Genomic DNA, 16,057 nt, shown 5'->3' with positions numbered 1-16,057 from the left:
CCTGCACAGCTGAAAGCTTCCCACAGTGGAATTTATGATTAAAATATGTAAAAATGTTTAAACTCCTGACATGTCCTGTTGCTTTACCCACTTTTAAATGACTATCATGCAAAAAAGAATCTGCCGGGGGAAAAAAACTGTAATAATGAAAATTACAGCATCTGAACATAATTATATCTCTATAATATCTGCAAAGCCCCCAAAGAACTATACTGATTCTTTAAGCAGTCCTCCACATTAGCGCCGCAGCTAACAGGCTTCCTTCCCAACAGGAGAAGGGCTTGATAATTTCTGGAAGGTCCTGGTAGATGGGAAAAACTGCTCTGTGCCGATTCCCAGAGAGAGATTTGATGTGGCGAGCTGGTATGACCCTGACGACAACAAAGCGGGGAAATCTCGCACGGCCAGAGCCGCACTCATCGATGGGTACGTAGCCTGGACTCCAAATAATATGAGACAGTTACGGCTTTTTAATATTCCCATCTGCTCTTCAGGTTTAACGAATTCGACCACAAGTTTTTCGGTATCAGCGACAGCGAGGTGGAACAGATGGACCCTCAGCAAAAGCAGCTGCTTCAGTGTGTCTACAGGGCGCTGGAGGATGCTGGCGTTCCCATGGAGGACGCCAGCGGGACCAGGACGGGCGTGTTTTTTGGTACGGTTACGTGTCAAAAGGATCAAATTCTTTGCAGGCCAAATGATATCATCCTCATCTGATTTTTACTGTCACTGAGATAAGATTAAAGGCAATAACAGTCTTCTGTACTGTACTTTACGGTAGAGGTTTATGGCATTTTTGTCGCAGGTCTAATGAACAGAGATTACGAGACCAACGCCGCCCACGTGCACCCCAGTGTAATTAACCACTGGACTGGTACAGGGCTCGCCATGAGTATCGCTGCAAACAGAGTTTCGTACATCTTTAACTTCACCGGGCCGTCGCTCTCCATCGACTGCGCCTGCTCCTCCTCCCTCGTGGCTCTTCACCTGGCCTGCCAATCCATCAAACAAGGTCCAAAAGTGAAAACCAAAATGGGCTAAAAGAAGGACCAATTCAAATACACGTGGGTTCCATCAAATGGTGTCTCACCTCAGGTGACTGCGACATGGCCGTTTGTGGGGGAGTCAGCTGCATCATCGAGCCCAGGGTGTTCGTCGCCCTCAGCAAGGCCAAGATGATCTCACCCGATGGGACCAGCAAGCCCTTCACCACGAAAGCAGATGGTTATGGAAGAGGGGAAGGCTGCGGGGTTCTTCTGCTGAAGCCTCTGCAGAAGGTTTGACTTGTGAATTTTTGGCCCTATCAGTACAATCATAGAATTTCCACACCATAGTTGCTGTTGTGGCAGTTACAGAAGCTTTTTCTAAACTTTGGTCGCTGCAGAACATCAAATAATCAAAGATAGGAAACTGAAATGGCCTGTGGTTAAATGCTAAACCCTCTATGAATGCTAAACCCTTAAGAATTTCAGACCAAAATGAGGTTGAGTCTTGAAATATTGAGATGTTACAGTTTTAAATCATTCTGCACCACAACAGAGCATCAGATGGATAATAAAAACACTTAAAACAGGCAAACATTTGCAGTAAGGCAGATTTTGACTATTCAAAATTTATGTTAATGTGATATATGAGAACTTGATGAGATTCTTTTGAGCCCCTGAAAATCTAGATCCTGGAAATTTAAATCCCAAATAAGGAATGTCTTTGATTTACAGGCTTTACGAGACCATGACCATATCTGGGGTATTGTCAGCAAAACTGCAGTCAATCAAGATGGCCACTCAGTGACTCCAATCACCAAACCCTCCAGGACACAACAAGAGGACCTCCTACGCAGGATCTACTCAGAGTCAGACCTTGTCAGTGTCCAGTACATAGAGGCTCATGGGACCGGGACTCCCGCTGGAGACCCAACTGAAGCTGAAAGCATCTCAAATGTCATTGCTAAAGCCAAACCTCCTGGTTCAGGGACACTCTGGATTGGCTCTGTGAAGAGCAACATTGGACACACAGAATCTGCGGCAGGAGTGGCTGGACTCATCAAAGTTCTCCTTATGATGAAACACCAGACCATTGTTCCGTCAGTTTTCTACTCTGAGGAATCTGCCAGTATTGATGCCAAAGAACTAAAGATTGAAATCCCAAGGGCGGCAGAGAGGTGGCACGCATCTGGTGCAAGGGTCGCCGGGGTGAACAACTTTGGTTTTGGTGGTACAAATGCACACGCCATTGTCAAGCAATACAAACAGAATAATCCTGAGCGAAAGCATGATGGAAAACAAGCCAAGTACTTTGTCATGTCAGCAAATTCACTAAAATCTCTAACTCTAACAACAGAAGATACCATCAGGCATCTGGAAATGAACAATGGAGTCAATCTAGACTCTCTGGTGTACACATCAGCCTGTAGGAGGAGCCACCTAAAACACAGATACAGGAAGGCCATCGTGGTTTCAGCTCTGGATGATCTGCAAGAGAAGTTAAAGGCCTCTGTGGGTAAAAATATCAGCCCATCCTTCTCCGACCCACATTTAGTGTTTGTCTTTTGTGGAAATGGTGTCACTTATCATGGAATGTGCCGCCAGCTCCTACAGAAAGAGCCTTTCTTCAGGAACAAAATTAAAGAGATTGCACAACTATACCAAAGACTGAGTCCCCTGAACATCCTGGACACGCTTGCCTGTGAATCTGAGTTTAGCAACAACAGCCCCCAAGTTGTCCAGCCACTCCTCTTTGCCATCCAAGTTGGCATTAACGCGCTTCTTAACCAGTGGGGCGTCAAGCCCGATGCGGTGCTCGGTCACTCGGTTGGGGAGATTGCAGCAGCTCACTGCTCTGGACTCTTGTCTCTTGAGGACGCTTTAAAGGTCCTTCATTTCCGCAGCACTCTTCAGACTAAGGTCGCTGGGGGAAAGATGCTTGTGGTCAGCAACATGTCTGTATCTGACGTGACTGCTCATCTACCGAAGTACTCTGGTAAACTTTGCCTGGCCGCATTCAACAGCCCTCAGTCCTGCACCATCTCAGGTGATGCAGATGCAATTGACAGCCTTCACAGGGAGTTGAGAACCTCCGCCAACACTCAAAGCCTGTTTCTCCGTGTTCTGGATGTACCTGCTGCTTACCACAGCCACATGATGGATCCAATCCTGGCAGAAGTCAAGGGAAGGATTGGTTCTTTGCAGATAAACAATATTAACACAGAGTTGTTCTCAACTGTGACCGGCAACAAAGTTCATGGCAACGATTTCTGCAACGGTGAATACTGGGCTAGAAATATCCGTGAGCCAGTAGCCTTTGAACAGGCAGTGAGGTCAGTGACCAAAGGGAAAAAAAATACAGTTTTTGTGGAGATAGGACCAAAGAGGGCCCTCCAGAGAAACATCATGGAAACTCTAGGCAACAATACCACTGTTTTTGCTTCAGTGCAGCCAGAGAAAGATCATGAAACAATAACATTGGTTTCTAAGCTTTTTGAAGTGGGTGTCAATGTAAATTGGAACACCTTCTACAGAGGACATGAGACAATGCCACTTCCCATCCCAAAATACCAGTTTGATTTAGCAGACAGAGATGTTATCGTTGGAGCAGCGCAGAACAACAAGGGTAGCCATCATCCTGTACTTTGTCATACAGGAAGTGAGAGCAATATTTTTACCTGTGACCTCAAGTCTGACTCTTCTTTCTACCTGAAGGAACACAAGCACAATGGCGTACCCATCATCCCGGGTGCATTTTATGCAGAGTTGGGTTTAGCAGCATTCGTCGCTAGTGTGAAACCAAAAGTGCCACTTTGCTCACTCCAGATCAGTGTCAGCTTTCACAGTCCGTTTGTTTTGGCTCAGAATTCACTTGAAATGAAGGTACAGCTAGAACCCACTGAGGAAGAAACAAAGTTTACAGTACTATCTCCATCTGCTGTGTATGCATCTGGCACTGTGGTTTCAAAGAAAGAGAGGCTGATTGAGGAGCAATTCATTGTTTTAAACTCCATCTACAAAAGGTGCAAATCTGTAGTTAATTCTCAGGAGTTTTATGGATATCTCTCTCAGGGAGGCTTTCAATATGGAGATGTGTTCCAGAACAAGGCTGATGTGTACTATGGAGAAGAGCTCAAGGAGGCATATGCATTTGTTAGGGTTCCAGAAGAGCTTCGCTCTCAGCTACACGAATACTGTATTCATCCTGTCATGTTAGATTTCCTGATGCAGCTTCTCCCAGTTACAGTAAAGCACGTTTTTGCTGGGCGACCAGGATTTCCCGCTAAAATAGGAGGTCTAACTGTGTATGAACCCCTACAGGATGAAATGATCATCTATCTGAGAGCAATAGATGTGGGTGTGGATCACTTTGAAGTTTGTGGTTGCTTTGCTGATAAAGAAGGAAGGGTGTTGGTTGAGGTGAAACATGTGATTGTCAGGTACCTTGGCAGTCAGTCTCATGTGGTTGAAGAGTATTTTTACCATAATGCTTTCAGTGTCGTCACTGGATCCATCACATCTGCTGCTTCATCCCGGGCCTTGGTCTTCAGTGACCATATAGGGATCTCTCAAGGCCTTAAACCATATTTGGACTCAAGGTCTTCATATATTTCCTTAACACATGCCAAAGATGTCCTAAGCCAAGGATTTCCTTCTCTTTTGAAAAATCTAAAAATTACAGACATTGACAAAAACTTTGATGAGGTCTTGTTTTTGTGGGGGAAAGAAAATCTCAGCACTCTTGCATCTGATGCTGTCCTGCAGAATCTGGCAAGATGCTGTGAGATCTTCCGTCAGGTAGTCCTTGAGCTAAAGCGGATAAACTTTCCAAATTCCATCAGAGCAGTCACCTACTGTTCATCAGACATCACGGTGCATGAGATCAACCCAGGTTTTGCTCTTGTTGGCATGACAAGATCTTTTGCTGCAGAGATGCCAGATCTTCAGTTTCAGCTTATTGATATGAATAGCACTTCAAGCAAGGGCATTGCAGCTCTAAATGAGGTCCTTAGATCATATCCTTGCAATAAGTACCCAGAGTTGGTGGTTAAAGATGGATTAGTGATGAAACCTGCCATTGTCCGTACTCCGGCAGACATTGCTGGCTTTTCAGAAGCTAATTTTAACTCCACAAACCCTGAGCCATGCATTTTTCAGACAGCTGATGCACATGAGATGACTCAGATAAGTGCTATCTATGGTGAAGAGGAGGCCCAACCAGTCAGTGATACATTCATTGAAATCCAGCCCTCTAAGATATGTGTTCATTCATCAGATTACTTCCCTGTTAGCTCCTCCCACCTCAAATTTGGCCAAACCTTGTACTGGAACAAATACTCCTCTCAGAAGTATAAAATTGTGGCTCTTGACTTCTGTGGTACTGTTACAGCGATTGGGAAAGATGTGAGGAAATTCAAAGTGGGGGACCGCGTGGCTTCCTGTTATCCTGTGATAGCAGCCAGCCGTGTCAGAGTTCCAGAAGACGTGTGCTACAACACAAAGCGTTTCCCATTTCTCCAAAAAACACCCTGTGTTTCCTACTTTGTGATAGCATGGGAGATACTATGTCGAGCCTTACCAAGAACCAAAAATACTCTGGGGATCGTATCATCTGTTCCCGATTGTGCTCTGGTGAAAGTCCTGCAGCTTACCTTCGACAAATCTGGCTGGAGTGTGACTGTTGGTGGAAAGAACAAGGACACATTGGCAACTTTTAATCAAGTAAACACAGTTGTCATCCTGCCTCCATTTGATGAAACTCTGATTGCTAAAATTTGCAAAATTCCAGGTGTCCAGAAGATTCTCTTGATCTGTGAAACTCAGAGCTTCTTTGCACAGGATATGTATGAAATTGTCAAGGAAAGTGTTTGTGTTCATACGATCCAAGTGCCAGAAATTCTCCAAAAGGGATCCTTGAGTGTAGAAAGGCCACACATTAATCAGTGGTTGAAGTCTTTGAGCCTAAGCAGGAAATTGTCCCTTGAAAGTGTTATCTTTCAGGGTGTAAAATCTGACAGCCTCAAGTGGAAACCACTATCATACTTCAATTCAAAGAAGCTGATGCTCCTGACTCTTGACAAAGATGGTGGCCATGAGCTTTCTGATATACCAATCATGCCAACTAAAAAACAACTTTTCAAAAAGAGAGCAGTGTACATAGTGGCGGGTGGGCTTTCTGGTCTGGGCTTTGAAACCGTCAAATTCATCTCACAGAGAGGAGGCGAGTACGTTGTGATACTCTCCAGGAGCAAGCCCTCACCAGATGTTGAACAAGAGATTGATAATGTGGAAAAGCAGTGTAGAAACTGTATCACTGCCATGGAATGCGACGTGTCTGTGTCAGAGTCGGTCAACAAAGTCGTCAGTGCCATCGGACAGAAATTCCCCGGTTGTCCAATCAGGGGAGTGTTTCACAGTGCCGTTGTTTTGCATGATGGGTTAATCGAGACCCTTGACCTCTCTCTTTATGAGAAAGTCTTTCGACCCAAAGTAAATGGTGTTCTAAATTTGCACCATGCAACCAAAAAATGTAATTTGGACTATTTTGTCTGTTATTCCTCCATCTCAGCATTCCTTGGAAATGCATCTCAAACAAACTATGCAGCAGCCAACACATTCCTTGATATGTTCTGTCACTATCGGCGTAAACATGGTCTGCCTGGACAGTCCATCAACTGGGGAGCTCTGAATCTTGGTCTTCTTTTAAACAAGGAGCATTTCCAGCGCTTTCTAGAGGCAAAGGGGATGATGGTGCTGGACGTTCCAGAGATTCATAAAAGTCTGGAGCAATGCCTTGTCCTAAATCGACCCCAGCAGGCTGTTTGCAGGTTTCACTTTAGAAATATCAGGTACAACATTCTCTCTCAGAATGTGGCCTTGACTAATCGACTGTCTGAGCTGGTGAATGAGGCTTTCCAAAAGTCCAAGGATTCAGAACAAGCAAAAGAAACACAAGCTGTTTCTCCAAGAGAATATGTCATATCTCTTTTGAGCGAGACCATTGGGATGGATAGAAGTGAACTGAGAGATGAGTCGCCTCTTTCATCACTTGGCATTGACTCCATGCAGGCCATGACCATTCAAAACCTCATCTTTCAGGAGAAAGGTGTGAATCTGCCTTTGGTCAAACTGTTGGATCCAAATGCAACTATTTCCACAGTCATTGGTCTGCTGAGTGAAGAAGATCAAAGTGGCTATTCTAGCCACATCGAGGTGACAGTTCCAGACGGGGACGCAAATGATATTTCTACTAGACTGTAAAACAACAATATCTGAGAAATGCAGATAAAGTAATCTAAAATAATTTATCAGTTCACAACCCCATGTTATTATGACTAAGTTCACAGCAGGGCCATCTCTTATCAATGGCACAATATTGTAGATTGTCTGGTTTATTATATAATTATTTACAGCTGATTCCATTTACCTCCTGAAAATATCTCAAATAAAGTGCAGATTCTTATTAATAACTGTTTTAATTGTATTCCATGTTTAGTATTTTACTGTAATTACATTTACTGTTATCAACTTGATATATTTTTATTATTTCTAGGACATGACCAGTTGTTATTGATCCTCAGTGACTGATATAATTTTATGGTGTTGATGATAAAGCAAATTGGGTAATCCAGTATTCTGGCATGTTCCATGAATGTACAGCATGGTTAATGATGTTAATGTTTAATATATGTTCAATATACAGTATATATATCATTACACAGCATTTAAATTATTTACCTGTGTAGATACCTGGTGTTGCAGTAAATGTAATACATGCCAACAAAAGGGACACAAATGAACCTTCATATTGTAAATTAGAGCTTTTATTACATTTCTGTTTACAAGGTTGACACAATAAAACAGTCTACAAACACACATGATAAGGTTGATTAATTTACAAATTTGTCACTGTTTTATATCTATCTTTTATAGCCCATTTAATTTGCCCACAATGATGATTAAACATAATAATAATTTCATATAGTGCACCCGTATGTAGTTCTCTTTATACTCTAGATTTCTTACAATGGTGACAGTGTTGTAAAGCATACACAAACAAATCACTCCCAACCTTTAAATTATAAACAGTGGGTGACGAATCCTTACAATAAAGTGTCAATTTATTACGAACCCTAGTGTTAGGAGTCCCGAGTGTTTTCCCTCTCCCCCTCCTCATCTGTGTCTTGTCTGTGGTTCCCTGTCTGTCTATTGTCCGAGCGGCTTCCAGACTCTCCCCCATCGGGCGATCGACGCACACCTGAAACCGATCTCCAGCCAATCACCCACACCTGCAATTCACTTTAAAAGCCTGATCAACTCCCCAATCGTCGCCAATTTGTTGTTAACCCCCTGTGGTACAGCCTGGCTCCTAAAACTCTGAATGCAAGTTTGTTTCATTGTTCCTGTTTCCAGTTCAGAACTGATTGTTAGTCTCTCCCACATATTGCCTTTCAGATGCATGTTCACACTGCCCAGCCTGCTCCAGTTTGACCATGCTTGTCTGCTTCCAACACCACTTGGTTTTGCCCTGAACCAAATTTTCAGTAAATCTTAATTCCAACCTCACCCAGTCATGTGTGTCTGCATTTGGGGGCCTAACACCTAGTTTCTATGTATGCTTTTCCTAAGCATCCAAATATAGCTTACACAGTAAAAATAGCATTAATGTACACTGCAGAGCTTAACAGTTGCCTCCTGCTAAACAACACTAACTATAATATTATTATTAAAGTGGGTGAGAATATTAGTTATATAGATATATGATTATTTTTATTTGTTATCAAACTTTCCAAAGTGGCCAGTGTGACATTTGGATCTAGTATTTTAACCAGAGGAACATTGACACCAGTCTCTTGGAAAATCTTATTCTGCAGTGTCATGGCTAGCATTGAGTCGATCCCCAGTGCTTGGAGACTTGTGTCCTCGTTGAGATCGTGTTCGCTAACATTGATGGTGTCACTAACAATTGACCTCATGTTTCCATGGGGATGTGGGGATGACGTATACTCAATATCTGGTGCGATGTTCGTATCACCCTTAAGCCCAATTATCACCAGAGCTGCCAGCCGATCTCTGAGAGATGCATTTTGGGAAAGTACATGGATGTTCAGATTTTTGAAGTTGAACTTGCATATAACCTGTTGCGGTCTGTTCAGTGTTAGACTCTTCTCGAGGGCCTCGTGAATGTCGCACACATCCATCACCATCATCCCTTTTGCCTCAAGGAATTTTTGGAAATGGTCCTTGTTCAACAAGAGACCAACATTCAGGGGACCCCAGTTGATGGATTGTCCAGTAAGTCCAAGGTTTCTGCGGTAGTGGCAGAACATGTCAAGGAAGGAATTGGCTGCTGCGTAGTTAGACTGGGAGGGATTTCCAATGAAGGAAGAGATGGACGAATAACACACAAAGAAATCCAGCCCCTTGTGAAGTGTTGCACGGTGGAGGTTTATAGCCCCCTTAACTTTGGGCTGCAGCACCTTTCTGAAAAGAGATTGATCCAGATTTTCGATGAATGCGTCATGCAGTACTGCTGCACTGTGGAACACTCCTCTGATTGGACTTGAAGGGAAAGCTTCCTCTATCTTTGAGATCGCATCTGTTACCTGCATCGGCACAGAGACATCACACTGGACGTTGATGATTCTCATCCCATATCGTCTCTGGAGGAATTCCATTTCGAACTGCCTTTCATTACTTACTGAACTTCGAGACAGTGTTGCAATGCAACTGCCACCATTATGAGCGATAAACTTGACAGTCTCAAGTCCCAAACCAGAGAGCCCTCCAGTTACAATGTAAATACAGTTTTGTTTGAAGAGTTGTCCTGGCTTTGAGCACAGAGGAATATCTGATGTCCGACAATTGGAAACTCTCTGCTTTAGAACAATTTGTTGCACTGTTGTCATACTGAAATAGGAATCACTGATTGTTTTGGTCTGTAGCTTGTCTGTGCTTGATAGCTGAATGATGCCTTTTTTTAATGGCACTCTGTCCAACCCTAAAGACAACAGCCAGTTAGCGATACTCTTGTTCTGTGCTTGCAGATTGGCTCTTTGGAGAACTATAGCTAAATCAAGATAATGCACATGTACCTGCTCATCCTTCAGTGCAAAATTGTGGTCTGGGATTGTTGGTGTGTTGCGGTTGCTGCATACAAATACAAAATGTCTCTCATGTCCACGGCTGTCATTCATGCCCTGCCACGAGTTATCAAATGGAGGCAGAAAAACAATAGCATGACTCTGTTGAAACTGAATGGGCTGACTGCTGCAGTGCGCCAAGACGGAAACATTCCACCCGGATCTGTTTGCTGTCAGGGCCAAAACCTTCACCAGAGAAGATGCTGAATTGGATGAAACGATGATCAACTTCCTGTGCTGTTGTTTTACCCCAGACAGCACTCGCTGCAAGACTTCCCACGCCAGTATAAAGAAAGACACACAAGGAGTCTCTTTCAGGAACAGGAATCTCTTTGTGTTGTAGCATGCGGATTCAGGAACAACAATATTGGCGGCAGTGGCAGCAACTGGATAACATGAGGCAATGTGATCTCCCAAACTTAGAGTGGAGACATGTTTCCCAACAGCTGAGACAACACCACTGAAATCTAAGGACAGAAGCTGATAATTGTCTGAAGCATAATCATTCCAATACAGTGTCCTGCCATACTTTAAATGCGATTTGGTGATAGGAAAGTAATCACAAGTGTGCACGCATATGTTTGTCAACCGGATCTCAACTGACTTCTCAGGAACATTCACAATTGGGTCACATTTGATGGCAGACAAGTGAACCATTCTGTAGGGATCAGCGGTTTGTAGGAAAAAGTTGCTCAAATTCACCAGATCACCATCACACAAACCCCTACCAGCCATTGATGTCCGTTCTATTCTTGCTGTCAACACTTTCCCTTTGTTGATGACAACTTCCTGCAGGTTGCAGGTGTGGATTACATGAACCAGAGCCATAATGTCTTCACCAGTTACTGAAGCCAGGTCAATCAGTTGAAAAGAGAGGTCTACCATCTCTGCTGCACAGGCCCTTGTCAAACCAGACAGCACAAAACCAGGACTGATGCGGTCCACAGTTGTTTCTGATGATCTGTGAGTTATGACACGAACAGTGAAGGAACGCTTACTGTCTTTCAAGGCTAAAACAATCCTGCAAAAGAGCTCGCAGTAGATCACCAAGGAGTCTAGCATTTTCTCAGAAGATAAGTTACTCAGGTCTTCAACACCCCAAAGGAAGAGGACATTCTCCATTTCCACATTGGTGGAACATAAATGTAAGACTGCTTTGTGAAGTTCATCTGCCATCCAGTGTTCTTTGTTCTCCACCAATACCGACTCTGCGTGTAAGTACGGCCTGAGTCCTTCAGCAATGCCAAGTTTGTCTTCAAAGACCACAGCTTTTATATGACAGTTCTGGAAGGGTCTCTCAGAAGGAACTGCAATTAATTCATTGTGATAGAAGCACGACTCAACTTCTGTTCTACTACCCAAAAAAGAGATTCCAACCCCTTTCAGTTCCACCAGTACATGACCCTCTAGGGTGGAAAAGCTGCCACAAACTTCTAGGATGTTGGGGGTGTCTTTAGTGGCACGTAAGTACATGACCATCTTCTCTTGTAGTCGACCTGATATCCTTACACTTCCAATAGCAGTGGGGAATCCTGGTCTGGCTCTTTGCTTTCTCATGGCCACAGCAGCTGTCATTTGCAAAAAATAGTCCAACAGGACAGGGTGAATGAAATATTCATGAAGCTGTTTCAGAATTTCATCAGGAACTTGAATCACTGTCACAGCTTCTCTGAAATCATCTCCAAAATGAACATTGTCGAGCTGCTTGAAGACAGGACCATATTCGAAGCCTGCCTGACAAAGAAACGAATATATGTCATTTTTCTTCAGGATCACAGTGCACCTTTGGAAAACAATGCCAGGACAGATATTTGGTTCTTCAAACAGCGATCCATCAGTGCATCTGTAGGTCCCAGAGGCATGTGTTGCAACAGAAGACTGTATTTTAAATGATGCTTCATTCTCTGAAAGATCCAGCTTCACCCTCATCTGATGACTGTTGGATCTCAGTGTAAAAGGTCTCTCGAAATTTATGCTAACTTGGAGGAGAGAAACAGGTTTCTTTGACTTCAGGTTTGCCATCGCTGAGGCATATGCAAGTTCGACATAGAGTGCACCAGGCACAATGGGAACGCCGTTGTTTTTGTGCTCCCAAAGATACGATGCAGTATCTAATGAGAGCGTAAATTTGTACTCTTGGTCACCGCAGTGGATTTGTGATAGAACACAATGAGAAGTGAAAGATCTTGATTGGTCAACTTTTCTCATAACATTACATTTTGCTTCCTTTTTTGTACAGTCAAACTGGTAGATTGGAAGTGTTGTGGGCATTGTCTCAAAACCACGATAGACTTGGTGCCAGTCAACATTGATACCTAGCTCGAATAGTTTTCCCAGGGTAGACATGACTGCATCGAGGCTGCTCCCTGGCTGGACGGTGGGCAGAACTACAGTACAGTTACCCAAAGTCTCTTGGATGTTCCTTTGTAGAGCTCTACGAGGACCGATCTCCACAAAGACCACATCTCTCTGCACTTTCACATCTTTGGCCACAGCACGCAGTGTTTGTTCAAATAACACCGGCTCTCGGATGTTCCTTGCCCAGTACCTGCCCGTACTAAAGTCACCAGCAGAGTAACTTCTGCCAGTCACAGTTGAAAAAAGTTTGCACTGTTTTTTTTCAGCTGTCAGCAAATCAATACTTTTCTCAATGTCATCTAGTATAGGATCCATCATGTGGCTATGGTATGCTGCTGGGACATCTAACTCATGAACGAAGAGATTTCTGTCTGAAAACACAACCCTCAGCTTCTCGTGCAGGCTGTCCACAGCATCTGCATCCCCTGACAGCGTACAGGACTGGGGGCTGTTGAACGCTGCCACGCAAACTTTACCATAGAAGTCTGGAAGGTTTTCTAATACCTCCTCTACAGAAACATTACTGACCAGAAGCATTTTACCACCCGTGACCTTATTTTGGAAAGTACTACGTAGGTGCAACACTTTCACTGCATCCTCAAGAGACAATAGCCCAGAACAGTGAGCAGCAGCAACCTCACCGACAGAATGCCCAAGCACAATATCAGGTGTCACACCCCAGTGCTTCAGGACCGCTACAATTCCCACTTGTATTGCAAAAAGTAGAGGCTGCACAACGCTTGGAGTACTGATGTCATCATTCTCATCCTCCCCATTGAGCCACTGGCTGATGCTGATGCCTTTATGACGCTGCAAAACACTCTCAACTTTCTTTATCTTGTCCCAGAACACAGGGACTTCTCTCAGAAGCTGTTTGCACATTCCCTTGTAGGCAACTCCATTTCCACAAAAAACAAAGCCCAGCTGAATATCAGACTTCGTTGACTCATTCTTTGTTTTTAGAGAAGATGTCAGCTGATGGTTTAAATCGGAGAGTGAAGATACTGCAAAGGATTTCCGATATTTATGTTTGGAATGACTCCGCCTACATGCTGAAGTGTACGAAAGTGCCTGTAAATCAACTGTCTCATCGCCACAAAGATTCTGTTGGGCATGAGTGAGAGACAGGTACAATGATTTCTCTGAGGCTGCGGATACTAAAAATAGTTTTGGACAGCCTGTTGGGACCTGTGTGGGAGCATCAGTCTGCCGTAACTCTTTCACAATCACATGAGCATTTGTGCCTCCAAAGCCAAAACTATTGATACCAGCTACCCTTTCTGAAGACCCCTCCAGCCTCCATCTTTCAGCTTTAACTGGAATTCTTAAACCCAAAGTTTTGGCATCTATGCTGGCATTGTCTTCTGAGTAGAAGAGCGAGGGGACAATAGTCTGATGTTTCATCATTAAGAGTACCTTAATCAGTCCGGCGACTCCAGCTGCAGACTCGGCATGTCCAATGTTGCCCTTCACAGAGCCGATCCGTAGTCTTGCTGATTCTGGCGATTTTGCTTTAGCAATAACGTTTGAGATGCTGCCTGCCTCCACTGGGTCTCCAGCTGTGGTTCCAGTCCCATGCGCCTCTATGTACTGGACACGTGCAATATCAGACTCTGAGTAAATGCTTTGTAACAACTCCTGTTGCTGAGTCATGGAGGGTTTTGTGACTGGAGTCACTGAGTGGCCATCCTGGTTGACCGCTGTTTTGCTGATAATGCCCCAAACTTTGTTATAGTCTTTAATGGCCTTTTGTGAAGAAAAATATAGGATACATTGATATCACTACATCCAATCATTGCAAGAACAGATTATTGTTAAAACACTTACATCTTTCAGAGGCTTCAGGAGAACAACACCACAACCCTCCCCTCTGCCATAACCATCTGCCTCTATGGAGAAAGGCCTGCTGGTGCCTCCAGGTGAGATCATCTTGGCCTTGCTGAGGGCAACAAAAACTCCTGGCTCTATTATACAGCTGACACCTCCACAAAGAGCCATTTCGCAGTCTCCTGTTGAAACAAACAGTCATTTAAATGTGATGTCATAAAATATGATATCTTTTGGACCAAAAAAGGGAATACCTTGCTTTATAGCCTGACAGGCCAAATGTAAAGCAACTAAAGATGAGGAGCAGGCGCTGTCGATGGCAAAAGAAGGACCAGTGAGATTGAAAACGAAGGAAATTCTATTGGCAGCCATGCTTGTTGCTGTCCCAGTGCTGCTGTAGTGGCTTATTGTAGTGGAACTCTTATTCTGAACAATCTCATAATCCTTGTTCATCAGACCTGTAAAACCATTCCAGATGCATGTATTAGAATTTACACATCATGAAATGGCGCTAACATGTTGTCAGTCACCTATGTACACCCCCGTTCTGCTTCCACTGATGCTCTCCATTGAAATTCCTGCGTCTTCTAATGTCCTGTAGGTGCAGTTCAGAAGCAGCTTCTGCTGAGGGTCCATTAAATCAGCCTCTGTCTCTATGATGCCAAAAAACCTGTGATCGAACTCGTTAAACCTAAAACGACAAATGCAGACCCATCAATGGTCTCTATGAAGCTGAGGCTTCAGGTTGGTCGTGTCATTCTTACCCTTTTATAAGAGCGGCTCTGGTTGTCTGTGTCTTTCCAGGTTTGCTGCCATCAGGGTCGTACCAGGAGGTGGTGTCAAACCTCTCTGTTGGAATTTCCACAACACAGTTCTTTCCCTCCGACAGAACCTTCCAGAAACTGTCCAAACCTTCACCTATAGCGAAATACTACAATCACTTTGGTTCATCCAAAGGCATCTAAAAAACCTAGATATTATTCATACCTCCGGGGAAATTACACCCAATCCCAACAACGGCGATGTCATCGTTGATATCCTCCATTTTCATGATTTTCCTGGATTAAAACCAAATGGGAAGTTGCTTCTTCTCCTCAGAGAACTTTGACATCGTCTTCATCCCAACCTCTCTGGTCAGAACAGTCCGGCCCGCGCACCTCCTCCATCCTTTTATATCCACGGACACTTTGAAGACACAAAGGCCCTCAGAGAATCTCTCATTTCACCTGGAACTGAAGCTCATTCATGGGGCGGGGCTAAATGACCCTTTTCTTCTTCTTTGGAATCATTGTGATCAGTGGTTTTTTAGTTTCAGGGCCCTTTAAAGCCAAGTTTGTGCTCTGTGTCGCCTGTCTTTGTGCACTCTTTATGCGCCATCACGTTCAGTGTATTTACGTCAACTTTTCTTCTATTTGTGGGTGTGAGATATTATTGGTTGGTGGAGCACAGACCTCAGCGGTTAGCTGAGGACACCAGTTTATTTAAGACTACTCTTCTGCTTCCTGCTCCTCTCATTCGGAGACAGCTTGTGCCTGTCAATAGAATCATAAACGATGCCGTTTATACAGCAAAACCCTTTCTTTTCTGGTTAGATTTCTCTCATCTGAAGCCAACAACTCCCATATGTTCCAGTTAGGATTGAGACAAGTGGGAGTTTCTAACAGCCTTTGAAATGGAAGATGAACATGTATCATAAATTTACCAAATGATGCCGCTTTGTATAAAAGCCAGAGGATCTCACAGACA

General features: G+C 43.8%; 2 protein-coding genes across 2 annotated transcripts; one reads left to right on the top strand and one right to left on the bottom strand.

Annotated features, from left to right (window-relative positions):
- Positions 1 to 357: 357 nt before the first annotated feature.
- LOC130514245 (uncharacterized) lies at positions 358 to 3,859 on the top strand. The gene is made up of 5 exons (XM_057013733.1): positions 358 to 655; positions 806 to 1,012; positions 1,096 to 1,277; positions 1,719 to 3,732; positions 3,849 to 3,859. The coding sequence occupies exons 1-5, from the start codon at positions 550 to 552 to the stop codon at positions 3,857 to 3,859; spliced, it is 2,520 nt and encodes an 839-aa protein (XP_056869713.1). The 5' UTR covers positions 358 to 549.
- Positions 3,860 to 7,239: 3,380 nt separating this feature from the next.
- pks1 (polyketide synthase 1) lies at positions 7,240 to 13,848 on the bottom strand. Its single transcript, XM_057013673.1, has one exon. The coding sequence runs from the start codon at positions 13,364 to 13,366 to the stop codon at positions 8,732 to 8,734; it is 4,635 nt and encodes a 1,544-aa protein (XP_056869653.1). The 5' UTR covers positions 13,367 to 13,848; the 3' UTR covers positions 7,240 to 8,731.
- Positions 13,849 to 16,057: the final 2,209 nt, after the last annotated feature.

Source organism: Takifugu flavidus, chromosome 17 (genome assembly GCF_003711565.1).
Source record: "Takifugu flavidus isolate HTHZ2018 chromosome 17, ASM371156v2, whole genome shotgun sequence".
NCBI classification, from domain to species: domain Eukaryota; kingdom Metazoa; phylum Chordata; class Actinopteri; order Tetraodontiformes; family Tetraodontidae; genus Takifugu; species Takifugu flavidus.
This window is presented reverse-complemented; position numbering and strand designations above follow the sequence as displayed.

Excerpts from the sequence above, each read along its gene's own strand:
- LOC130514245 (XM_057013733.1), top strand. The coding sequence starts at position 550 with ATGGACCCTCAGCAAAAGCAGCTGCTTCAGTGTGTCTACAGGGCGCTG. Across the intron at positions 656-805 it reads CAGGACGGGCGTGTTTTTTG|GTCTAATGAACAGAGATTAC; the intron begins GTACGGTTACGT and ends TTTTTGTCGCAG. Across the intron at positions 1,013-1,095 it reads CTGCCAATCCATCAAACAAG|GTGACTGCGACATGGCCGTT; the intron begins GTCCAAAAGTGA and ends GTCTCACCTCAG.
- pks1 (XM_057013673.1), bottom strand. The coding sequence starts at position 13,366 with ATGTGCAAACAGCTTCTGAGAGAAGTCCCTGTGTTCTGGGACAAGATA.